Source organism: Lycium ferocissimum, chromosome 4 (genome assembly GCF_029784015.1).
Source record: "Lycium ferocissimum isolate CSIRO_LF1 chromosome 4, AGI_CSIRO_Lferr_CH_V1, whole genome shotgun sequence".
In the NCBI taxonomy this organism is placed as follows: Eukaryota; Viridiplantae; Streptophyta; class Magnoliopsida; order Solanales; family Solanaceae; genus Lycium; species Lycium ferocissimum.
In genome coordinates this window covers 37202002-37226184 of record NC_081345.1, presented here as the reverse complement: position 1 = coordinate 37226184, position 24183 = coordinate 37202002, and the positions used below count along the sequence as shown (strand labels likewise).

Here is a 24183-nt window from a genome sequence, read left to right as displayed (position 1 = left end):
ATTAGTAGAACATGTTCCCATTTTGGATCGGCGAGTTCCATTTCCTTCCTGAGTGTTGCCGAGTCGAGTATCATGTTAAGGGTATCTTGATTTATGTTAGAGACTTTGCTATGACGCAGTCACGTATATAACATGTCGCCTTTGTAAGCGGCTTCGTAAGCCGATGTATCATTATGCATTACGTTACAAATTTCATATGATTACAGATTTTTACTTGATTTGAGAAAGATTTTAAAAAGCATGTTTTTTTTTGTTTGAAAGCTTTCATTATGACTCATTTCATGATTTAAGAGTCCAAGAAGATTATGAGTATAATGCGAACCACGGGGTTCGCTCTACTTTGGCAAGTAAATTGGGGTGCCCATCATGCCCTATCAAAAGTCAGCGTGACACTAAGTCATCGATTCATAATCAGAAGAAACAGAGTCATTTTCATCCTCAGCATTAGTTGAGCTACAATCAGTAGCAACCCCTAAACTAGGTTCAACACCAACAACATTGGGTTCAAAAGCATCAACATAGGTTCATCATAATTTAGGATATTAGGCACATCAACCGTTAACCTCACAATCATCAATATAAATAAGTTAATCACATGGTAATCATCACTAACCATTGCCAACAACCTCCTAATACCACTATCGTAATGATTTCATATAATTTACCGAAGTGGACTACTAAGAGTTGTTGAACCCCAACAAACCCTAAGTTATTACGATGCTCATCTACAACATCATTAAATGATAGATGGTGAGTCATAACCTTCCCAAATGTTATGGAACTTCTTCTCTCATATCACTTGACTGCTCATAAGTCCAATCCCCACCATAGTTGAATATTAACTCCAAATTAACCATGATGAATAAGCCGCAACCAAATACATAATAAAAAAGATCAGATCGTTGGAATCAATACACAAATAAAAAACAGCAAAGAAATAAAGAGTTGGCTTCAAAGGACCACCATAAACTAAAAAATGGTACAAAAACAAGAATTTATATAAACTTATCTAAATGGTTCAAATTAAACCAAAACTAGCACTAAAATGAATAAAAGCAGTTACTTTATCTAAACTTAAGTTAAACCACAAACTGTTGGCATCAATACACAAATAAAAAATAGCAAAGAAATAAAGAGTTGACTTCAAAGGACCAACATAAACTAAAAAATGGTTCAAATTAAACCAAAACCAAGACCAAATGAATAAAAACGATTACTTTAACCCAAAACCATCAATACACAAACCACTATACCACCAACTCACAAACCCTAAACCACCAATCCACAAACCCTAAACAATAAAGGACATCTAAGTCCACGGTGACCACCACACAACAACCAAAAAGACCCTAATTTATTGTTAAAAAGAAAAAAGTCCACCAAAAAATCGAGACCACCACCTCAAGCACATGCATACAAATACCCATAAAGTAATAGCCAAAAATAAACACCAAACATGAATATAATAAGTTAAAGTTGCGTGCATTCCTCACATAAGGCAAAGAAATCACGAAATCCCAAAAAAAAAAAAAAAAAATTGACAAAATCACAACCCTAGTACAAAATCCGAAATAAATGCAAGAATCTTAAAAACCATGGTATAATACGGGTATAATCACTAACATCTAACATATTAAAGGCAATGAAATCAAGAAATCCAAAAAATAAAAATGACAAAATCTCAACCATAGTACAAAATCCGAAATAAATGCGAGAATCTTAAAAACCTAGTATAATCACTAACATCTAACATATAAGAGGCAAAGAAATCAAGAAATCCACAAAAAATTGACAAAAATCTAAAACCGTAATACAAAATCCTAAAATAAATGAGAGAATCTTAAAGAATCTACTAATATCTAACCTATTATAGCAGTAATAAGCAAAGAAATATAATTTTTGAGGACAATCTAACCTTTAAAATTTCTTAGTTTTGAAAACCCTAGCAGACGTGTTCTCCATAGTCACAGATTTTGAGTGGGAAATGAGTTGAATATGTTATTAGGTTATAAAGTCTTATTTGAGGTCTTAATGGGTCGGGTATTAATGGGCGCTAGTCTCATTTATTTGGATGAATTAATAATGTGGGTCGATTAAATAAAAGAGAAAAAAAAAAAAATGTCGTTTGAGATCGTGCCACGTGGCAATTAAAAAGTGGTCGTTAACTGTGAGGGTATATATGGTCGATACACTAACGGGGGGTATATAACATCGAAAAAGCAAACGGGAGACACGGATAACTATTTTGAGATAGTAGAGGGGCATATATGACCCTTTGCTGTTAAATCAATGTATTCAACTTAAATATTTTCTTTTAGTTGTCTCTTGACCTTAAGTCAACTGTCATATTAAAACAAAGAACAGAGGCTGACTATGACCACGTGGGAGGGGATGTGGAGGACCCACAGAATGTTGGTGTTTTGTGGCCATTTTCTAAATTCTCGTCAATATCCGAAACAATTTAAGCCGTTAGTGGGCCCCTTCCTTCCTTCTTCTAGGGGACATGCCAATTTAAGCTATCAGCAACGGCTACAATTGCATTCAATATCTTCGATTCGAGTAATACAAATGCGAACACCAATACAGATTAAAAATGTCAACTATATTATGCTGGATAGAGAAAAATGGTTGGTCATTACTTATAAATAATGTTATGATATTCATTGCTTAAACAACTTCAAAAGGACCCTAGACCAATAGAAGTAATCCAATAGAAGGTAAGAACATCAAGTGTTTTAATTAAGGCTGCGTTGCATTTAAACACAACCAGCTTCACGACGTAACTGAAACCAGCAAAATCTTTCACTAAGTTGGGGATACTTCTTAAATATAGAGGCCAGCATTGATAGTAAATTAAAATAAGGGGACTCTTTGCAAAGGTAAAAACTTATAATCAACTGTATTTACATCAAATCAATAGATGCATCATATGTATTTGAATATCTAAAAATATCATTTAATCATAATCAACAATATATAATTTCACCTGATTAAATTATTTAATTAAGGTACTCTTTCCGTCCATTTTTACTTATCGTGTATTGACTTGACACTTCATTAAAGAGCCATAAATAAGATAATAATTTTACTATATCACCCCCAATTATTAATAAGTCATCTAAAGTTAAAAATAAACCAAACATACTTTAAAAGTTGTGCAGTAAAAATGGACGGATGGAGTAATTAGTTTGGGATAAATACTTACCATATCCAAATATATTTACCATTCGATTATTGTACATTCTTTTTACCCATATGTCAGTTTGTAAATCAAAGGCCAAGAGGGTCGTTTGGTATATGGTATTAGCTGGGATATCCCATCACTAACTATGGGATTAATTTTGTACCATATTTGATAAAAGGTATAAATTTATCCTGGAATAAATTTATATCTTGTACCAAATAAAGTATAAAATGCATCCCAAACTTAAAAATGTGATATCCCATCTTATCCCATTAATCCTAAGATTATTTTATTTTATCTCCTAGATGAGATAAATTAGCCCCAAGAGATGGAGTAAATTAGTCCCACGATAATTTTGTCTACGTACCAAAGGACCCGGCTCTCTCTCTTATTTGCATGCCAATCATTCTAGCATCATCAGAAGGGGTACGTTCAAGACTCCATTATTACGTTCTTTCCTACTTGTCTTCTTCCCTCTTTTTGACTGATAAAAGTAGTTAAAATCTTATAAACAGTTGATCCCCTTCCCAAGAAAGAGTTGCCAGTGATTGATGCAAAACCAAATTACGTCTTTAATCTTCCATAGTGGAAAATGAGTTCATCAAGATCACCTTCTCTGCAAAGTGATGATAATTATTCATACCAGCTTATGCAAACAAAGGGATTTGATAAAGGGAAAGACCTGTCGGTTTCAGCAAGAAAACTGGCTTCTACTCTATGGGATACTAATGGGATTTTGAAGGATTTGAAGGAGAGGAGTGAAGTTGAAATTGGCAGGAAAGAAAGAGTTTTGAAGTCATCTAAATTGGATTCAGAAGCTCTGCAATTCTCTGATCCTTTTCATGCCCCTGTTTCTGAGGTCAGTGTGTAAATGTTTTTGGGAAAATTTGTTTTTGTTGGTCATTTTCTTGAAAACGTTTGTAGCTTTTTGAGTTCTGCATATTTTGTGTGTTCTTTTTTATTTTATTTTTTACATATTTTGCTTCTTGAATTTTGCAGAGAAGGGAGCGATCCAAAATGGGTAGTCATAGAACAAGAAAACATATGAAGGCTGATCTCACTCACCAAAATGGTTGCTCTATGGAGGTAATCATTTCTGTTATTCTTTAATACTACTAACATTTCATCCATAGTTAGTCGGAGGAACTATTTTGTAAAGGGTTTTTGTTGGAGTACCTTATCAAAGGTATTGTATAACCTAAAACTTTAAATAGGAGTGACATGATTAGTGAGTATTCTTATAACTGACTCGATTAGCTTGAAATTGAGGGGAAGCAGTCGTTGTACCTTATCCAAAGTTTCCATTTCCCTTTTTCTTTATCACTATGAAGGACATTTTGATGTGCCGCTTGGCCTCTTCAAAGTTCATCTTAGGAAATGGACAAGAAATTTATGAACAAAGGGACATACATGTAACTTGGTTCTAGTTCAGGTTCTATCAAAGCCGGCAGGCCATATATTGTGTTCCAACACTGAATTGATGTTATTTTGAAATTTTTGTGTGTAATAATTCCGAATCTATCATTGCCATCAACTGCTGCCACTTTCTCTTAACAACTCTGCATTGAAATATATAGTTAATACAAGAATGAATATGCAGGTTGATCAGACACAAAATCATGGACAGACTCTAAGCAGACATCAGTTGAAGGATGTGTGTCATGGCCTTACGACATGTAAAGAGCTGCTGCAAGTTCTGAGTCGTGTCTGGAATCTCAAAGAGCAGAAATCTACAAGTTCATCCCTTTTCTCAGCTATAGCTACGGAGCTTGACTGGTTGTGCGATCTAGTTTCTAAATTGATAGACGAAAACACACATAACGATAGTGAAGTTGATATCCTCTTGAAGAAGTTTGAAGAAGAAAAGATGGCCTGGAAGATTAAAGAGCAAGACAGGATTCATGCTGCCATTACATCTGTAGCGAGGGAGGTCAAGATAGAGAAGAAGCTGAGGAAGCAAACTGAGAGATTAAATAAGAAGCTTGGTAGAGAATTGGCGGATACAAAGGCATCTCTCTCGAAGGCAGTCAAAGAACTTGAAGGCGAGAAAAGGGACAGAGAGATATTGGAGCAAATGTGTGATGAATTAGCCAGAGGTCTCAGAGAAGATAGAGCTGAGATGGAAGAATTGAAGAGACAATCTGCTAAAATTCGGGAAGAGGTGGAAATGGAACAGAAAATGCTTCAACAAGCTGATGTGATGCGCGAGGAAAGAGTTCAAATGAAACTTTCAGATGCCAAGTATCATTTCGAGGAGAAAAATGAAGTTGTTGATAAGTTAAGGAATGAATTTAAAGCCTATTTGAGATCCACAAAGGGCCAAGAACAAGGCAGTGATTTGCCTAATTATGAAACAATTGATGAGCTTGAGAGACATTTGAGAGAAACACTTCCAAGTACACACCATTACCAAGATAAAGAAAAGGCAGATGAGGAAGTACTTATTAAAGAAGAAGATGGAGAAGAAGGTGATTCAGCTGATAGCGACCTTTGTTCCTTTGAATTAAACATGGGTGATAAGAAGAGCCATCAGTGGTGCAATACTCTACAGAATGATCCAAATAGATTGTTGGTTTCTGATAAAAATACAGGGTGGATGTCGCAAAGCATTTCCTTAGAAAGGGAAACTTCAGATGGCATAGCATGGGAATTCTGCGTTGGAGAGAAAGAAAATATGAAGACTGTGGATAGAGGAATCTCAAACTTTCTTAACAATGGAGGAACACCAGACTTCTCTTCTCACGCTTGGGAAAAGGATCATCCGGATGAGACGGAGAGATATAAAATGATCAAGGATCTTTGCGACCGTATTATTTCTGCTTCAAGAATAACATCCTCTCAAGGGTTTTCTAGTCTAAACAGGAACTGGGGCCAACAGAAATTGTCTTCCAATGATCCTTACAAAGTGATGGTGAGGGCTTTGCCATCATGCAGGGAGAAACTTGAAGGAATACCATAGCTTATTGCAGTCTTGCTGGGAGCTACTCGAATGAATGCCAACATCAAGAATCCATCATAAATAGCATGCTGCTTCTGCAGCTTGATGCATATTTATATAACTAGATGGACATAATCATGTGGATCTTTGTCTGAATGAATAGCTAAATATCTGAAAATTCAGGAATGTCGAGAATTTTGAGTTTTGGCTGTTGTATCAAACAGTACAAAATTTTGCTAATGCTCTCTTGGCAATGAAGAACCATTTTCTCTATCTAATACTATATATGACTCTTTTCATCTCTTCATTTCTGAACCTTAATGACTCCCCTAGTATCAGATCATCTCTTTGTGTATTCTTACTTATGTTACGTGTTTCAGCATGTCCACTTGTGTTATGCTTAGCCTACTACATTTCCAGTCAATTCCAGGTAGTGAAAGTGAACTGCATGGTGAGTGCTCAAATGGAATTCCACGGGTTGAAGCATAAAGTTACCAATCTGCGCATGGTGGAAGAATGTAAAGTTCTTATTGAGAAATTTCCTTTGAGTGATATCCATCTGTCATTTATGTGGATCAAAGCTTTACAAAGGTAAGTCTATGTTAATGCTCAGTAGTTGCAATCTATCATTGGAGAGAAAAAGATATTTTTAATGATGTGTACTAAAAACTCCATCATCAGCTTAAGGGAATGTTCTCCATGTGGTCAAGCTTGTTAGTAAATCTTTTCATGCATAAAGCACCAACTAAAGGCCATATTATTATTTAGAAATTTGTTATTATTCTAGATGTTTATTATTGATCTTAGTTGAGGACCTGAAGTTTCAAATATTGTGCTCCAATGGAATAGTTGAGTACTTGAGTTCCCTGCCTGTTCCTTTATTTTATTGAAGAAACATCAAAAACTTCAAGAGGAAGGAAAACCAAACAAATATAAAACATTAGCAGATCATTCAAGTTGGTTTACTCTTGGACGGATGCGAGCACGCAATGGATTCTTCATCGTAACAGTGAATTCCAGCTTCTCAGATAGATCAACATCGTTTCCATCCACAGCCTTCCACTCAAAATGCCAGATCAAATTAGCCACAAAGTACTCTATATGGAGCATAGCTAAGCCATAGCCTCAAATTAGCCACAAAGTACTCTAAATGGGGCATAGCTAAGCCATAGCCTGGACATACTCTTCTCCCTGCACCAAAAGGCATCATCGTGATCTCTCTAACCCCTGTTATATCAAAATCTTCTGTATCACTGTCCATTGGCAAGAACCTATCCGGTTTGAAATCCAAGGGATACTCCCACACCTTTGGGTCCAAATTCATATCTGCAACCATGAAGTTAATTGTTGCATCCTTAGGAATGACGTAGCTGTTGAGTTCCACTTCCTCTGTCACCGTGTGCGGCTGCAGGATGTGAACTGGCGGATGCCACCTTAGACCTTCCAAGATCACTGCTTTTAGGTAAGGCATTTTCTGTAAATCTTCCTCTTTCACTACCTCCTGTCACTCCTTTTGGTTTCGAATTCCTTCTGTTCACTACCTCAGATATTTCTTGGTATAGTTTTTCTTCAATAGAAGGGTATTTGACCAAGTTGTCCATAATCCATTGCAACGAGGTGGACATTGTCTCGGTCCCACCAGTGAGGAACTCACTGCAGAGGCTAACAATCTCTCCATCATTAAACTTCCTCTTTTCCTCTGAGATCCAAATTGAGCAATGTATCCGCATAAGCCACCACTTCTTCCTCAGTGTTATGATGATTCAAACCATCAGTTTTTGCTTCCATTCGAGCCTCGATCAGAGGTATAAAGATCCTCTCTTGCTCTTGTATCTGTTGGATGAGGTCTTTCCATTGATTCCTGAAAATGATCTTTTGAAGTGATATTGGGAAGAAGCTGAGGTTGATGAATCGGCCCACAGTTATAATCCATCTTCGTTGTACATCTTGGATCTGTTTGACTTGAGGCTTGTCTATCTTGTCCCCAAAGCACATCAGGACAAGAAGATAGAACATGTCATAACGGAAATGATCAATTAACGTTATCACTTCCTTGGCTGCAGAATCAGAGCGGAGCTGTTGAATAAAGATACTGAGTACCTGAGATCGGACCTTAGAGTAGGACTTTGTTCGAGAAGGGTGGAGGATTTCAGAGACAAGGTTTTGACGGAGGAGGCTCCATGTGGGGCTGTAAGGGGAGGAGGCGATGTTAATCTGGCTACTGGTGAGGGTTACACTGGTCTGAGCGGCCTTTGGCCGGTCAGAGAAAACAGCACCTTGCTGGACTTAAAGCTTGATAGGCTAATGAGTGGCTAGCAACAAATATGGAAGGTTGACGAAATCCAATTCCAATTCTGAAGTTGAATACAGGACCATATTTAGTCTTGAGGTCCCCGAGGATGAGTTCTATATTGGCATTAGAGCAAAGGGGCCGGGGGGAAGTTTCTTGTTGATCTTCTGGTTATTGGATTTGAGGAAGAAAGAGATACAGAGAGTGAGGATAATGATGATGAGGAGGAGCCATGACTCCATTATTTTCAAACTAGTATGATCTGCAAGACTAAATGTCGAACTTCTCCACTTAACTGTTATATATAGAAGTGCATGTACTTGGGGGGGAAAAAATCTGTTAGGTGTGGAGAGTAAAAAAGTTAGAGATAATGGTAGCTCTATTTACAATTTTTTATGCTTTCTATCCTGTTTAGGAAAACTACACCTGACCTGTCGGTGTAGGAAAAAGAAAAATTAAAAAAAAAAGTGATAAATATAATTGTCAAAATAGAAACAGTTTGTGCACAACTTTTCACTATATATTCTAGCAGTACCTACTATCTTCCAGAATCCACACAGGTGTATGGTGCTACTGTTAAGCCACGGTTTCCATGAGTTGGAAACACCATATTCTTGCCCTTGCGACTTGCTGCTTCCATAAATTTGAATCCTGATCATATCTCCAACTAGCACTTGTACAACTGAATTATGAACTTGAAGTGGAATCCCAGATTGTAATTAAAGCATTTGCCCGCTTTTGGCCAGTTTCAAGAAGATACTTTTGGTATCATTGGTGGATAGCGAAATTTGTTCATAAAGATTAAAAAGCACTTATAAATAATGTTATGATATTCTTTGCTTAAAGAACTTCAAAAGGACCCAACAGATAGAAAAATCTGATCATAACAGCAAGTGTTTTAATTAAGGGTGTGTTGCATTTAAACATAACACAACCGCTTTCTAACTACTGAAACTAGCAAAACTTTTCCCAAGTGTAAAAAGTTGGGGATACCAACTTTGGTAGAGCGATAAGGATTCTTTCATCATTAATTAGAGGTTTCGAGTTCATGCCCCTAGTATTAAGTTTTCTTTGTTAGGGAGCATTTTACTCCAATACGAAACTTTCCGATGCGAATCTAAATTTAGTCGGACTCCAATATGAATATTGTACCTGGCATCGCGTGGAAAAAAGAAAAAGAAAGTTGGGGATGATCCTTAAATATACAGGCCAGCATTGACAAGTAGAGTAAATAAGGGGACGCCTTTGCAATATGTTTACCACTAAACTGTTCTACAATTTTTTCCCCATATGGCAGTTTGTAAACCAAAGGCCAAAGCCAAAACATTAAGGGCTCTGATTTGCATGCCAATAATTCTAGTACCTTCGAAATACAAAAGCCTAAAGGGGTTCAAGATCCACTGTTTCTTGAGACCTTGTTTCTTTCCTTACACATTTCCCTCTCTGACTGTTAAAGTATATTTGTTACGCCTTTAGATACTAAAAGAAACTGGAGAAGGAATTAAGGTTCTTGTTGGTCAGTTTCTTGGAAAAGTTTTGTAGCTCTTTGACTTCTGCACATTGTATGTGTCTAAATTTTAAAATTTACATATTTCGTCTCTTGAATTTTGCAGATAATAGCGAACCAAAGTGGGTAGTCATAGAAGAAGAAAGAAGGCTGATCTCTCTCACCAAAATGGTTGCTTAACGGAAGTAGTCATTTCCTGTTATTCTTTAATACTACTAACATTTAATCCCTTTTTATTCGGAGGGACTGTATATATAGGGTTTTTGTTGCAGTACCTTACTAAAATATTAGATATTAGGAGTAACGCGATTAGTGAGGATTCATATAACTGACGCAACTACCTTGAAATTGAGGGGAAGTTGTCGTTGTACCTTATCCAAAGTTCCCATTTCCCTTTTTCTTTTTAATTGCTCCATTTGCAAGTGGCTGCAACGTATTATTTCCTAATCATTTGTGGGCAACATTAATATTACTTGTATGATCTAACTGATTTTCAGATTCACTAAACTATTTCCTCTTCTGAGAATCTGAACAATGCATAAGATCCCCCATGAAAGAAAGAGGTAAAATGGGCATTAATATTTCAATAATCCATCATAAATAGCCAAATATCTGAAAATTCAGATATGTCAGCAGAATTTTGAGTTTTGGCTGTTGTATGAGATAAAACAGTACAAATTTTTCTATTGTTCTCCTAGCAATGAAGAATCGTTTGCTTTATTCAATAATATATATGACTCTCTTCATCTCTTCATTTCTGAACCTCTAATGACTCCCCTAGTATCAGATCACCTCTTTGTGTATTCTTATGTTACGTGTTTCATCATGTCCACTTCTGAGTTCTGAACCTCGCTGAGCCTGCTACATTTCCAGGTAACAGTGAAAGCGAGCTGCATATTGATTGCTCAAGTGAAATTGCACTGGTTGAAGCATAAATTTACCAATCTGCGCTTGCTGGAAGAATGTAAAGTTCTTATTGAGAAGCGTCGTTTGAGTGATATCCATTTATCATTTATGTAGATTTAATGCTTTAAAAAGGTAAGTCTATTCAGCAGGTGTAATCTATCATTAGAGAAATACTTTTACTGATCTTTAATAAATCATTTCATGCATAAAGCACCCCAAAAGGCGATATGGCCCATATTATAACTTTATAAGTTTTGTTTATTCTAGATGTTTAATATTGATCTTGGTTGAGGACCTCAACTTTCAAATATTGTGCTCCAATTGAACAGTTGAGTACCTGAGTTCCCTGCCTGTTCCTTTATTTATATTGAAGAAACATCAACAACTTCAAGAGAAAGGAAGACCAAACAAATACACAGCATAAAATAACTTGTAATATATATGTAACAAGAATTAGCAGATCATTCAAGTTGATTTTACTCTGGGACGGATGCGAGCACGCAATGGATTTTTCATCGTAACAGCGAATTCCAGCTTCTCAGATAGATCAATATCATCTCCATCCACAGCCTTCCACTCAAAGTGCCAGATCAAATTAGCCACAAAGTACTCCAAATGGAACATAGCCAAGCCATAGCCTGGACACATTCTTCTCCCTGCACCAAAAGGCATCATCTTGATCTCTCTATTTCCTGTTATATCAAACGCTTCTGTATCACCATCCACTGATAAGAACCTATCTGGTTTGAAATCCAAGGGATTTCTCCCACACATTTGGGTCCAAATTCATATCTGCAACCATGAAAGTAATTGTTGCATCCTTAGGGATCACATAGCCGTTGAGTTCCACTTCCTCTGTCACTGCATGCGGCTGCAGGAAGTGACCTGGCGGATGCCGCCTTAGTCCTTCCAAGATCACTGCTTTTAGGTAAGGCATTTTCTGTAAATCTTCCTCTTTCACTTCCTTTGGCTTCGAATTCCCTTTGTTCACTACGTCAGATATTTCTTGGTATAGTTTTTCCTGAATAGAAGGGTACTTGACCAAGTTGGCCATAATCCATTGTAACGAGGTGGAGGTAGTATCAGTACCACCAGTGAGGAACTCACTGCAGAGACTAACAATCTCTCCTTGATTAAACTTCCTCTTTTCCTCTGGGAATTCCAAATTCGGCAATGTATCTGCATAAGCCACCATTCCTTCCTCAGTTTTTGCTTTCATTCGAGCCTCGATCAGAGGTATAAAGACCCTCTCTTGCTCTTGTATCATTTGGATGAGCTCTTTCCATTGATTCCTGAAAATGATCTTTTGAAGTGATGTTGGGAAAAAGCTGAGATTGATGAATCGGCCAAGAGTTAAGATCCATCTTCGTTGTACATCTTGGATCTGTTTGACTTGAGGCTCGTCTATCTTGTCCCCGAAGCACATCAGGACAAGAAGATAAAACATGGCATAACGGAATTGATCAATTAATGTTATCACTTCGGTGGCTGCAGAATCAGCACGGAGCTGTTGAATGAGGATACTGAGTACCCGAGATAGGACCTTAGAGTAGGATTTTGTCCGAGAAGGGTGGAGCATTTCAGAGACAAGGTTTCTGCGGAGGAGGCGCCATGTGGGGCCGTAAGGGGAGGAGGCCATGTTAATTCGGCTACTGGGGAGGGTTAAACTGGCCTTTGGCCTGTCAGAGTAAATAGCGCCTTGCTTGACTAAAGCTTGATAGGCTAATGAGTGGCTAGCAACATATATGGAAGGATGACGAAATCCAAATCCAATTCTGAAGTTGAATACAGGACCATATTTAGTCTTGAGGTCCCTGAGGATGAGTTCTATATTGGCGTTAGCCCGTAGGAAGCTGCTAATCACCGAAAAAGCAAAGGGTCCGGGGGGAACTTTCTTCTGGTTATTTGATTTGAATAAGAAAGAGAGAAAGAGAGTGAGGATGATGATGATGAGGAGGAGGAGCCATGACTCCATTATTTTCTCCACTTGTATGACTGAAGTATTGAACTTGAAGTGCAGGTCCAAGACTCTGATACTTTTTCTCAGTTGTGGTTCAGTCAGCACAGATATAAACACATGTATGGGCCCTTAAACCGGAAATCTCATTTAGGCATGTTAACTCAACTTTGTTTCAATCGTACATATTCGTTCCTATCAGACACAACTAACTGACTATGTACATTGCACAACATTTGAGCGTGTGAATGTTGTCTGATGTGGAACATAACGGTAATATTTCAATTTTCTGAGTTCAAGTGTCTAAATGGGATTTTCGGGCAAGTTTAAGGGGCTGTTCATGTGTTTGGCCTATGTTTTTTCGTATCAATCTTTTCATTATATTGTTAACAGTGATACTTCCTGTATTTCCTTTTCATCTCAACAGAAAATATATAGTAGTTTTAATTAGTCAAAAGAACAGCGAGCAGCCGTAAATCCATGTGTATGGTCATTTCTCTAGAATTGCTCACAGTTATATGTGTTAAAACTTGCATTTATTTTACTGTGGTTCCAAGAAAGTAGCTATCTGACAATGTAATCCTTGGGCTATTACCCAGTTTTTGGGGTATTAGAAAAAAGACAAAATGAGAGTGTGAAGTGGCCCCTAATGTTTTGCAGAGTATGCTGGGAGCGGAATATAAGGTAAAACCATTTTTTTTACAATGATTTTTACACATAAACCTTCTTAAAATGTGAGATTTATAAAACAATTACCTACCACAACACATAAAGATAATTTAATAGGGTAAAAAATAAAAATTTCATGCACCAACACATGATGAATGCCAGAATGCCAATTTCAAGAATCCATCATAAATAGCATGCTTCTGCAGCCTGGTGCAATTTTTACATAATTAGATGGACATAATTATGTGGTTCTTTGTCTGAATGAATAGCTAAATATCTGAACTTCAGGAATATTAAGAGAATTTTGAGTTTTTTACCGTTGTATGAGATAAAACAGTACAAAATATTCGAAACAAGAACCAAGCATTCTTGGAATAGGCTTGACCGTATATTCGGGTGGATCTCACAATAATAATGTTTAATATTTTCTTTATTTACCGACACATCTACAACCCCACCTATCCTTACACCACCCAACACCAAAGACGAGTCCGGAACCAAAATGCCCAAAAAAAAAACAGTTTCGACCAAAATACCCCAACAAAAAAAATATTACGAAAATGCCTTTAGCGCGAGAAGAAATTTAAAGAGTTAACGGACACGGGCTCGTTAACTGCTATAGCGCGATAATTTCTTGCGCTATAGTGCTTTTGTTTTTTTTTTCTGCTCTTTTGGTTAACCCTTCTTTCGTTACACTTTTTAACGTACTTTGACCATAGATTAATCATGCTTGGGGACCCTGAAACTTCAATATTTTATATAGAACCCTACTTATTTTGTGCGATTAATTAGGTAGGATCAACACATCAAGGATACACAAAAGTTCGGATGACCGTTTTAGAGGTTGAAAAGTGCTCGAACGCTATTTTCGTTCAAGGCTCGGTGACATTAGCTTGAAGTTCTTTACGAATACTTAAACTTGTTCATTAATAATTAATCAAAAGTTAGTCAAAATGGCAGCGTTCATGCAAAAGAAAAAAACTTAATAAAAATTGCATCATTCATAACCTTGAGTAGATGAAAATACTTAACACACTAATTCATTAATAAGAAACCCATGATATATTAAAAATACAATCACAACATTCTTGAAAAAAAACCTTAAAAACATTCATCAATTAATGCTCTTGAGTTGATCTTCCGCCACCACCGCGAGATGTGCCACCACCACTAGAGGTACTTCCACCACTAAAGTTTCCTCCCCCCAGGAGAGTACTTGGCTGCGGAGATGTAGTTTGACCACCGTACGTAAGGGACACTTGCGCTTATCATGACCAACATAATTGCAAAATGAGCATTTTCGAGTGTATCTCCCCGGTGGAACATCCATTTCATTATGAATACGCGAGTATGCATTCTTTCGAATTTACGGATAAATGCTTTATTTGCAACCATTGAAAATGGATACGGTGGCCAATAACTCTCACTACCAAGTGGGTAGAACCTTCAGATACGTTTTTGCATAATTTTCAACCGTATATTCCTCGGCCATGTAAGAGAGGCGTTCTTTCCCATTGTGATAAAACACTTGAAGGCGTGAGAACATGGCATGTGATATGATTGCCACTGCCGCGTGTGCATGTTCTTGGAATCTCACAAATTGTGTGAACGTTACCTCCTTTACCTTGGTGCACACTTGTTGTGAGTTCAAATATGCGCTGCGGTAGTTGTACTCCATCCGATCATGTTTCGAGCCTTATATTTGTGGTACTCGAATAGTTTTAACGGTTTTGGCATCCATCTTAGACCTTCTTTGCGTACGTGCTTTGGCCTCTTTTGATCTCTTGACGAACCGCTCCACAACTCGCTTAAATGTCATTCTCACCATTGCGGTGACGGGTAGTCCCCGTGCGATTTTAACAAGCCATTGAATGACTCGTAGTACATTTGTTGTCGCATACCCCATCGTCTACCTTCATCCTTGTGTAATGTCCATTTGTCTTTATCAATTGCATTTAACAGTGGAAGGCTTCCTCATTCGCCGCCTAATAATGTCCATTTGCGGGTTAAACTTCTTCTCGATGCTCCGTTGCAGCCGCCCACATCCAATTGCAAAGTCTTTGGGATTCGATATGCCTTTTGGAAGTTTGCCTTCAAATGCCTTAAACAATAACGATGGTAGGCAAAGGGTGGCTGCCACCCCTGCAAATTGAACATATTGTGCAATATGCCAACATTTCTGTCTGATATCACACATATTCCCATGCGATCCTTAATAACGTGTTGCCTTAAGTAGTCCAAAAACATACCCTACGTACTAATGCTCTCATTAGCTGCAATTGCAAAAGCTAGAGGGAATATAGCTCCATTTGCATCCGTTCCAAGCGTTATTAGCGCCTTTATGTCATACTTCCGTACACACGTGTTCCATCTATTGATATTACAGGGCCGACAATGAGCAAACCCATCAATGCATACATGGTTTGAAGGCCCAAAATACAAAATCAAAAATATTCGGGCACACCAGGCTTCGATTTGAGCTTCCATTCAACAACAGTACCATGATTGAAGTGTTGTAAATTACTGCGTTATACGTTATAACGCATAATTTTACTGCGCTATACAGCTGCTCCATTGTCACCTCAACTGTCAAACAGAAAAACGTCATGATTCGAATCAAACTTTATATAACGTAATTTGACGAATAGTTGTTACCAACCACACAACATTTCACACAAAATTGAGCTACTATGTCATTTTTTGACCAATTTAGAGATATTAGCCGTGTTATATCATTCACTCCGGCAAACATATTTGAAGCGATAGGAAGGACACGGGAACTAGATGATGATGATTTTCATTACTCAAATAACCCTAACGATAGATTCAATCGAGAATACAATAATAAAATGACAGAGAGTGGGATTGGCGTGTTAGGGAGGTCTGAAAAGATGGAGCACAAGTTAGCGTCGAAGGCTTAAATGCCCAAAAAAACGTGATATGTCAATGCCTCGGGGAACTCCACAAGAGTTTAATTTGGCTCTTAATCGTTTTCGCGAAGAGAACAATCGGATGCAAATAGTTACCATAGGGTAGAATATGGTATATATGGTAGCACAAGATTTATAGCCAAGTGGGATTCGGACTGTGAAATGTCCGATGAAGATTAACATTTTTCTTACAATAAGGTAAGTAGGTAGGGTCATATAGACCCTTTCCCCCCCCCCCGGGTACTTGGGGGTTTGCAACTATATAAGTAGCCCTTTCTTTGTTATTAGACTACACCATATTCAATGTCGAGTAGTAGAAACTCGGCTTGGTCTTTACTCCTTCCAAAAGAACCAAATAGGGTGACGATGAGAGTTCAAATCATAGCAGCTTTTTCGAGCGATACTAGTGATTTCAAACTAGATAAGCTAAATCCCCACCTTCTTATAGAGCGTAATGATGATTTCTCGTGTGTGAAATATTCGGATCCGCGGGAATATTATTGCGGTTTACGCCGAGAATGGTCACGTCGGCTTGCCGAATCGAACGTCTTGTTCGTGACTTGGAAAATCTCAACGCTCCAATACCAACGAGGTAATCCTTAACCATGCCTCAAGTAGGTGCGAAACTTGCGAGCTTGCCGTGCAAAGGATTAGAAAAGAAAATAACAGAATCTTTGGCAAGACGATGTAGATTTTACATGCTAAAGTTGACCGAAGAACAAGCGTCATCCCGGTAGAGAACTAACTGTTTTACCGAAAAAAATGTGTCTTAAGAAACCGCCAATATTTTTCGAGGACGATATTGAGGACTTGTACTCTACGATGATGATTAAGAATGTTGTGATTTTAGTTTTAAGTTTAATATATCGTTATGCTATTAGGTATTGAATGTTTTTTAAGTTTTTTTCAAGAATGTTTTGATTGTATTTTTAATATATCATGGGTTTCTTATTAATGAATTAGTGTGTTAAGTATTTTCATCTACTCAAGGTTATGAATGATGCAATTTTTATTAAGTTTTTTTCTTTTGCATGAACGCTGCCATTTTGACTAACTTTTGATTAATTATTAATGAACAAGTTTAAGTATTCGTAAAGAACTTCAAGCTAATGTCACCGAGCTTGAGAACGAAAATAGCGTTCGAGCACTTTTCAACCTCTAAAACGGTCATCCGAACTTTTGTGTATCCTTGATGTGTTGATCCTACCTAATTAATCGCACAAAAATAAGTAGGGTTTTATATAAAATATTGAAGTTTCGGGGTCCCCAAGCATGATTAATCTATGGTCAAAGTACGTTAAAAAGTGTAACGAAAGAAGGGTTAACCAAAAGAGCGGAAAAAAAAAAAAAAAAAAACAAAGCACTATAGCGCGATGAAATTCTTGCGCTATAGCGATTAACATAGCCGTGTCCGTTAACTCTTTAGCGCGATAATTTTGCGCTAAAGGCATTTTCGTAACATTTTTTTTTGTTGGGGTATTTTGGTCGAAACTGTTTTTTTTGGGGGCATTTTGGTTCCGGACTCCACCAAAGACTAGGCCGTAAGGCAATGCGTTTTACATATGCATCGGCGAGATGTAAGCCCGAAACACGGAACTTTAGCCCATGGGTATTTAATTTATAATATTTCATAAAATAATATAGTTATAACAAATATTTTTAAATAGGTAAAATTACATAATATATATATGAGCTTGATCCTCACAAAAAACTAATCAAAGCAATCCATTATACGTCACTTACAACTGTAATTATATATAACATAATTTTATAAGTATAAACAATACAATGAAATAAAAGCTATGAAATGCAAATCATCTCTAACATCTTAACTTTTAAACACTAAAAAAAGTTACAATTTCTTTAAGCAATATTACTATCATACTATTCATTTTATCTCCCTATAAGCAAATAATCAATAAATTTTATCAGTATTATAATTAAAACATAACTCCTTCATGAATAAAAATAAAATTACTTTAAAAATAGCGAAATAATAAAATATGACAATTTGATACATATGACAAAAACCAATGACAAGTGAAAATGTACAATTCAGCGATGTATTTTTAAAAGAAATATTAAGTAATATCCACCCTTACGATTGTCTCAAATAGTAAATATGCAATACTACGACTTGTTATTTGAGTTATACCCAATTTTCTTATTTCTATAGATGAAATAAGAATTATGAGGGTCAACGATTTTAATTAAGGAAATTAACATATAATTTGTGTAAGAACCATTAGGTGAGTCCCGAAAGTTGGGCATTAGACGTGTTTAGAATGTACAGTCGGGCGCTTAGAGCGTAAGCCTCACATGAACTAAGCCCCGCACATGAGCTCCGAGGCATTTTGGTCAGCGCCCCGACCTCGAGGCGAGTCCTGAAACTGCCTTTTAAAACACTACCTAACACCATCTAACACCACCTAACCCCACCCCCGCAACTATCTTGCACCCACCCCTACTCCATACCATTGGTGGTTGCACCCCCAACCCTGAACACCTACGTTGAATGATGTAAATTCTCTTATCACAAAATTTTTCAATTTATTTATCAAACATCGAGTAAAAAATTATTTATTTCTCATGAAAAATATTTTCCACCATACCAAATACACTAAATTAGGGTTATCAATAATAAGGAGGAGCCGAATGAAAATAAAATAAAGATCTATCCAACAACTCAAATGGTTACTTTAGGGTAGTTAGTTTCCCCTCTTATATTTGGCATTTTTTTTTTTTGACTAAATCTTTTACGTGATAAATATATTTGAAAAAGAGAGGTAACACCACATATTTTGCTTTAAAAGCCGGTCTTTTAAGTACTTTTGTCTAAACCTACCCAAAACAAGCCAAAAGCTATAAATATTCATATACCCCAACATGCGACATTTGGCTTAATAACATTGGGGATTTGACAAGCAATTACAAAATTATCTATGTTATTTTTATGAACTTAAACATTTAACTGCGTATTCATAAATTCAACTGCTAACACTTGATCAATCTAAACTTCAGTCAATCCAAATGTGCTCTTAGAGAAGCAACGTGTCCGAGATTTTGACTAGTGAATTGTCCTTGGTAGCTACTTGGAAATGTTGACCTGTCATATTCTTATGGGCAGTTCTCCTTCAAGTTGGCACTAGCAGTTATGCGCTACTTAGGAGTTTGTTGCCTAGTTGTAATTTTCTCGTGTTTAGTTGTGTGCTTTTTCCACTGCTTTTTACCATGCTTGCTGTGTATGGAGATCAGAGGATTATAGTAATCGAAAGAGTTGGCTGGGTTTGTGCAGGAGTAATCTGGCTCTACAACATAGTATTCTACGTCCCTCTTTATTGCATCAAGTTCTTCATTCAGCACTCCAGCAAAGGATTTTTGAAAAGCACAATGTGATTGCAGGTACGTTTTCTTTTTTATTTATTTTTTTGGTGATTGCAGGTAGGTTTGTTTGTTTCATTTAAGTTGATAAATAAAAGAATAACGGGTTTGTTTGTTGCATGATTAGTAACTTTGTTTTTTGCAAGTATTTGGTTTTTGGTCATGACCAGTTATAATGGTAAACTTCAGAAACAAGAATCTAGTTTGGAATTTACAATGTTCATGTTTTTTGGTAAATAGCAAATATGATTTTGCAATATGTTTTTAAGTTGAATTTAGCTGTGTAATTTATTCCAAGTGTAACTCTGATGAATGTAAGTACCTCTGGCATTGTTGCAATGATCACACCTGTGGTTACCGTACGGCCTAACCAAGGCTAAATCGTTTTACCCACAGTAGTTTGGGGCTTTGTGATATAAAACGATCAAGGATCTTTGTGATCGTATCGTTTCTGCTTCATGAATAACATCGTCTCAGGGCTTTTTGGTCCAACCAAGAATGGATCCATCCAACAGAAACTGTCTTCCAGTGATCCTAACAAAGTGACCGTGAAAACATGAAGGAATACCAGAGCTTATTGCACTGTCTCGCAGGGAGCTACTTGAATGAATGCCGGAATGCCAATTTCAAGAATTCATCATAAATAGTATGCTTCTGCAGCCTGATGATTAGATGGACATAATTATGTTGTTCTTTGTCTAAATTAAGAGCCAAATATCTGAAAATTCAGGAATGTCAAACAGATTTTTAGTTTTGGCTGTTGTAAGATAAAACAGTATAAAATTTTGCTTATATTCTCTTAGCAATGAAGTACTGTTTGCTCTATTCAATACTATATATGACTCTTCATCTCTTTATTTCTAAATCTCTAGCTAGTGACTCCCCTAGTATCAACTCATTTCTTTTTGTGTTCTTATGTTACGTGTTTCAGCATGTCCACTCCTGTTATGCTTAGCCTACTACATTTCCAGTCAATTCCAGGCGGTGAAAGTGAACTGCATGGTGAGTGCTCAAATGGAAGTCCACAGGTTGACGCCTAAAGTTACCAATCTGTGCTTGGTGGAAGAATGTAAAGTTCTTATTGAGAAATTTCGTTTGAGTGATATCTATTTATCATTCACGGGTATGCAAAGCTTTAAAGAGGTAAGTCTATGTTAATGCTCAGTAGGTGTAATCTATCATTGGAGAGAAAAAGAAACTTTACTGATCTTTACTAAATGCTCCTTCATCAACTTAAGGGAATGTTCTCCATGTGGTCATGCTTGTTAATAAATCTTTTCATGCATAAAGCACCTCCTAAAGGCCATATCATTATTTAGAGGTTTGTTATTATTTTAGATGTTTATTATTGATCTTGGTTGAGGACCTCGAGTTTCAAATATTGTGCTCACTCGAACAGTTGAATACTTGAGTTCCCTTCCTGTTCTTTTATTTTATATTGAAGAAACATCAACAACTTCAAGAGAAAGGAAAACTAAACAAATACACAACATTAGCAGATCATTCAAGTTGATTTACTCTAGGACAAATGCGAGCACGCAATGGATTCTTCAATGTAACCGTGAATTCCAGCTTCTCAGATAGATCAACATCGTTTCCATCCAGAGTCTTCCACTCAAAATGCCAGATCAAATTAGCCACAAAGTACTCTAGATGGAGCATGGCCAAGCCATATCCTGGACATACTCTTCTTCCTGCACCAAAAGGTATCATCTTGATCTCTCTATTCCCTGTTATATCGAACGCTTCTGTATCACCATCCACTGATAAGAACCTATCCGGTTTGAAATCCAGGGGATTCTCCCACACTTGTGGATCCAAACCCATATCTGCAACCATGAAATTGATTATCGCATCCTTAGGGATGACATAGCCGTTGAGTTCCACTTCCTCTGTCACCGTGTGCGGCTGCAGAAAGTGACCTGGTGGATGCCGCCTTAGACCTTCCAAGATCACTGCTTTTAGGTAAGGCATTTTCTGTAAATCTTCCTCTTTCACTGCTTCGTCTATCACTGTGTTTTTTTTTCCTCCCTTTGACTTCACTACCTCAGATATTTCTTGGTATAGTTTTTCCTGAATAGAAGGATTTTTTATCAAATTGGCCATAATCCATTGTAATGAGCTGGCCGTAGTATCCGTGCCGGCGGAGAGGAACTCACTGCAGAGGCTAACAATCTCTCCATGATTAAACTTCCTCTTTTCCTCTGGAATTTCCAAATTCAGCAATGTATCCGCATAAGCCACTACATCTTCCTCAGTTTTTTGCTTCATTCCAGCCTGGATCAGAGGTATAAAGATCCTTTCTTGCTCTTGTATCAGTTGGATGAGCTCTTTCCATTGATTCCTGAAAATGATCTTTTGAAGTGATCTTGGGAAGATGCTGAGATTGATGAATCGACTCGCATTTCGCATCCATCTTCGTTGTACATCTTGAATCTGTTTGACTTGAGGCTCATCTATCTTGTCCCCGAAGCACATCAGGACAAGAAGATAGAACATGGCATAACGAAAATGATCAATTAACCTGATCACTTCCGTGGCTTCAGAATCAGAACGGAGCTGTTGAATAAGGATACAAAGTACCCGAGAACGGACCTTAGAGTAGGACTTAGTGCGGGAAGGGTGGAGGACTTCAGAGACAAGGTTTCGACGGAGGAGGCGCCATGAGGGGCCGTAAGGGGAGGAGGCGATGTTAATCCGGCTACTGGTGAGGGTTACACTGGTCTGAGCGGCCTTTGGCCGGCTGGAAAAAACACCGCCTTGCTGGACTAAAGCTTGATAGGCTAATGAGTGGCTAGCAACAAATATAGAAGGACGACGAAATCCAATTCCAATTCTTAAGTTGAATACAGGACCATATTTAGTCTTGAGGTCCCTGAGGATGAGTTCTATATCGGTATTAGCCCGTAGTAAGCTGCTAATCACAGAAAAAGCAAAGGGTCCGGGAGGGAATTTCTGGTTGACCTTCTGGTTATTGGATTTGAGTAAGAAAGAGATACAAAGAGTGATGATAATGATGAGGAGGAGGAGAAGCCATGACTCCATTATTTTCAAACTTGGATTATCTGCACGACTTAATTTCCAACTTCTCCACTAATTATTATAGAAGTGCATTTACTAGTGGAAAAAGATTCTGTAATGATTTTGCATAGAAAAAGTTAGAGACTGGTAGGCTCCATTTACAATTTTTTATGCTTTCTGTTTTGTCTAGGAAAATTACACCTGACCTGTCCTTGCAGAAAAAGAAAAATTAAAGAACTGGTAAATACAAGTGTCAAAATAGAAACAGCTTGTGCGCACATTTGACTATTTTAGTAGTCTCTGCTATCTCCTACCAGCACAAACGCATGCCGTTACCCCTTAAGCCATTGGTCAATTGAATGTTACAGTTAGGATTTTTGGACGTTAAAGTCGCTTTAATCTATTTTGCAAGTTTAAAGATAAATTATCTTGAAGTTAAAAGGATTGACTTATGAATATATATGGTTAATGATTTAAATAAAGATATGAATGTTTATGATTAAGCCAACTATATTGGAAGAATAAGCATAAAATGTTTCGTCAAAAGAGAGGGCAAGTTGGTAATATGATAACTTGTACTATTACAATGTGAGATTAGAGTTCTTCACATGCTAAGAAAATAATAATATGAAGTTTTAATCGTATAATGGTCGTTTGTTAAGTTTGGAAGTCAAACGAGTTATAATAAAAAGTCGATAAGGTTGGGCCGTACGGTTTCAGTTTGTAAATTTCATCGAAATTTGGGTCAGATGTCTCGAGCGTTTCTCTCAATCTACTTGGAGTTACGGGGTGATTCACCTACCAAATCGAAGGTCTACGAGTCTAGTTTCCAGAACATTTTACCGTTCATCGATACGACATCGGAGTAGAGAGATATTCGCATTTCCGTCAGGGGACGCAAACTGTCCGAACAAGAACAGTGTAAAATCGTGGCTTTAAATTTGCCCAAGTATATATAGGCCCTTGCACGAATTTTTCTTCCATTTTCTCACCATCCCCAACCTAGAAAACCCTCAAACCCTCTCCAATTAATCCTCCATCAATCTCAATCCAAACCAAGAGCAAATATATCAACTTTAACATGAAGAACAACATGGAAACTTCGAAATTGTGATTTCTTCACTATTTCACCTTTTGCGAGGAAAACCTTGCTTTGAAGTAACTTGGGGTTTGAAGTGATTTTCATGATCTAAGGTATATTTTAACTTCCTTTTGATCTCTTTGAACTTCTACAAGTAATTGATCATAGAAATTAGTGAAAAACCCCTATAGAACAAGCTCTTCTAACCCCCTTTGAAACTTTCACTTGAACTTAACTTATTTGTTGGGTTGTTTTTATATGATCTCCCGTTGTGTTTCTTTGAGTTATGGTGATATGGATGGGATCATATTTTCGAGGA

The 24183-nt window shown here is 37.2% G+C and overlaps 2 protein-coding genes and 2 pseudogenes across 2 annotated transcripts; 1 reads left to right on the top strand and 3 right to left on the bottom strand.

Moving 5' to 3' along the window:
* The first annotated feature begins 3362 nt into the window (after positions 1 to 3362).
* Positions 3363 to 6405, top strand: LOC132052697 (uncharacterized protein At5g41620-like). The gene is made up of 4 exons (XM_059444350.1): positions 3363 to 3610; positions 3700 to 4043; positions 4184 to 4270; positions 4785 to 6405. Exons 2-4 carry the CDS (start codon positions 3777 to 3779, stop codon positions 6141 to 6143), a joined length of 1713 nt encoding a protein of 570 aa, XP_059300333.1. The 5' UTR covers positions 3363 to 3610; positions 3700 to 3776; the 3' UTR covers positions 6144 to 6405.
* A 598-nt stretch (positions 6406 to 7003) lies between these two features.
* LOC132052699 (cytochrome P450 89A2-like) lies at positions 7004 to 9977 on the bottom strand (annotated as a pseudogene).
* A 493-nt stretch (positions 9978 to 10470) lies between these two features.
* LOC132052698 (cytochrome P450 89A2-like) lies at positions 10471 to 13164 on the bottom strand (annotated as a pseudogene).
* Positions 13165 to 21161: 7997 nt separating this feature from the next.
* Positions 21162 to 23099, bottom strand: LOC132052696 (cytochrome P450 89A2-like). Its single transcript, XM_059444349.1, has one exon. It carries the CDS (start codon positions 22805 to 22807, stop codon positions 21263 to 21265), a length of 1545 nt encoding a protein of 514 aa, XP_059300332.1. The 5' UTR covers positions 22808 to 23099; the 3' UTR covers positions 21162 to 21262.
* Positions 23100 to 24183: the final 1084 nt, after the last annotated feature.

Coding starts and splice junctions, on each gene's coding strand:
- LOC132052697 (XM_059444350.1), top strand. CDS start 3,777: ATGAGTTCATCAAGATCACCTTCTCTGCAAAGTGATGATAATTATTCA. Junction 4,044..4,183: donor TTCATGCCCCTGTTTCTGAG/GTCAGTGTGTAA, acceptor TGAATTTTGCAG/AGAAGGGAGCGATCCAAAAT. Junction 4,271..4,784: donor AAAATGGTTGCTCTATGGAG/GTAATCATTTCT, acceptor ATGAATATGCAG/GTTGATCAGACACAAAATCA.
- LOC132052696 (XM_059444349.1), bottom strand. CDS start 22,807: ATGGAGTCATGGCTTCTCCTCCTCCTCATCATTATCATCACTCTTTGT.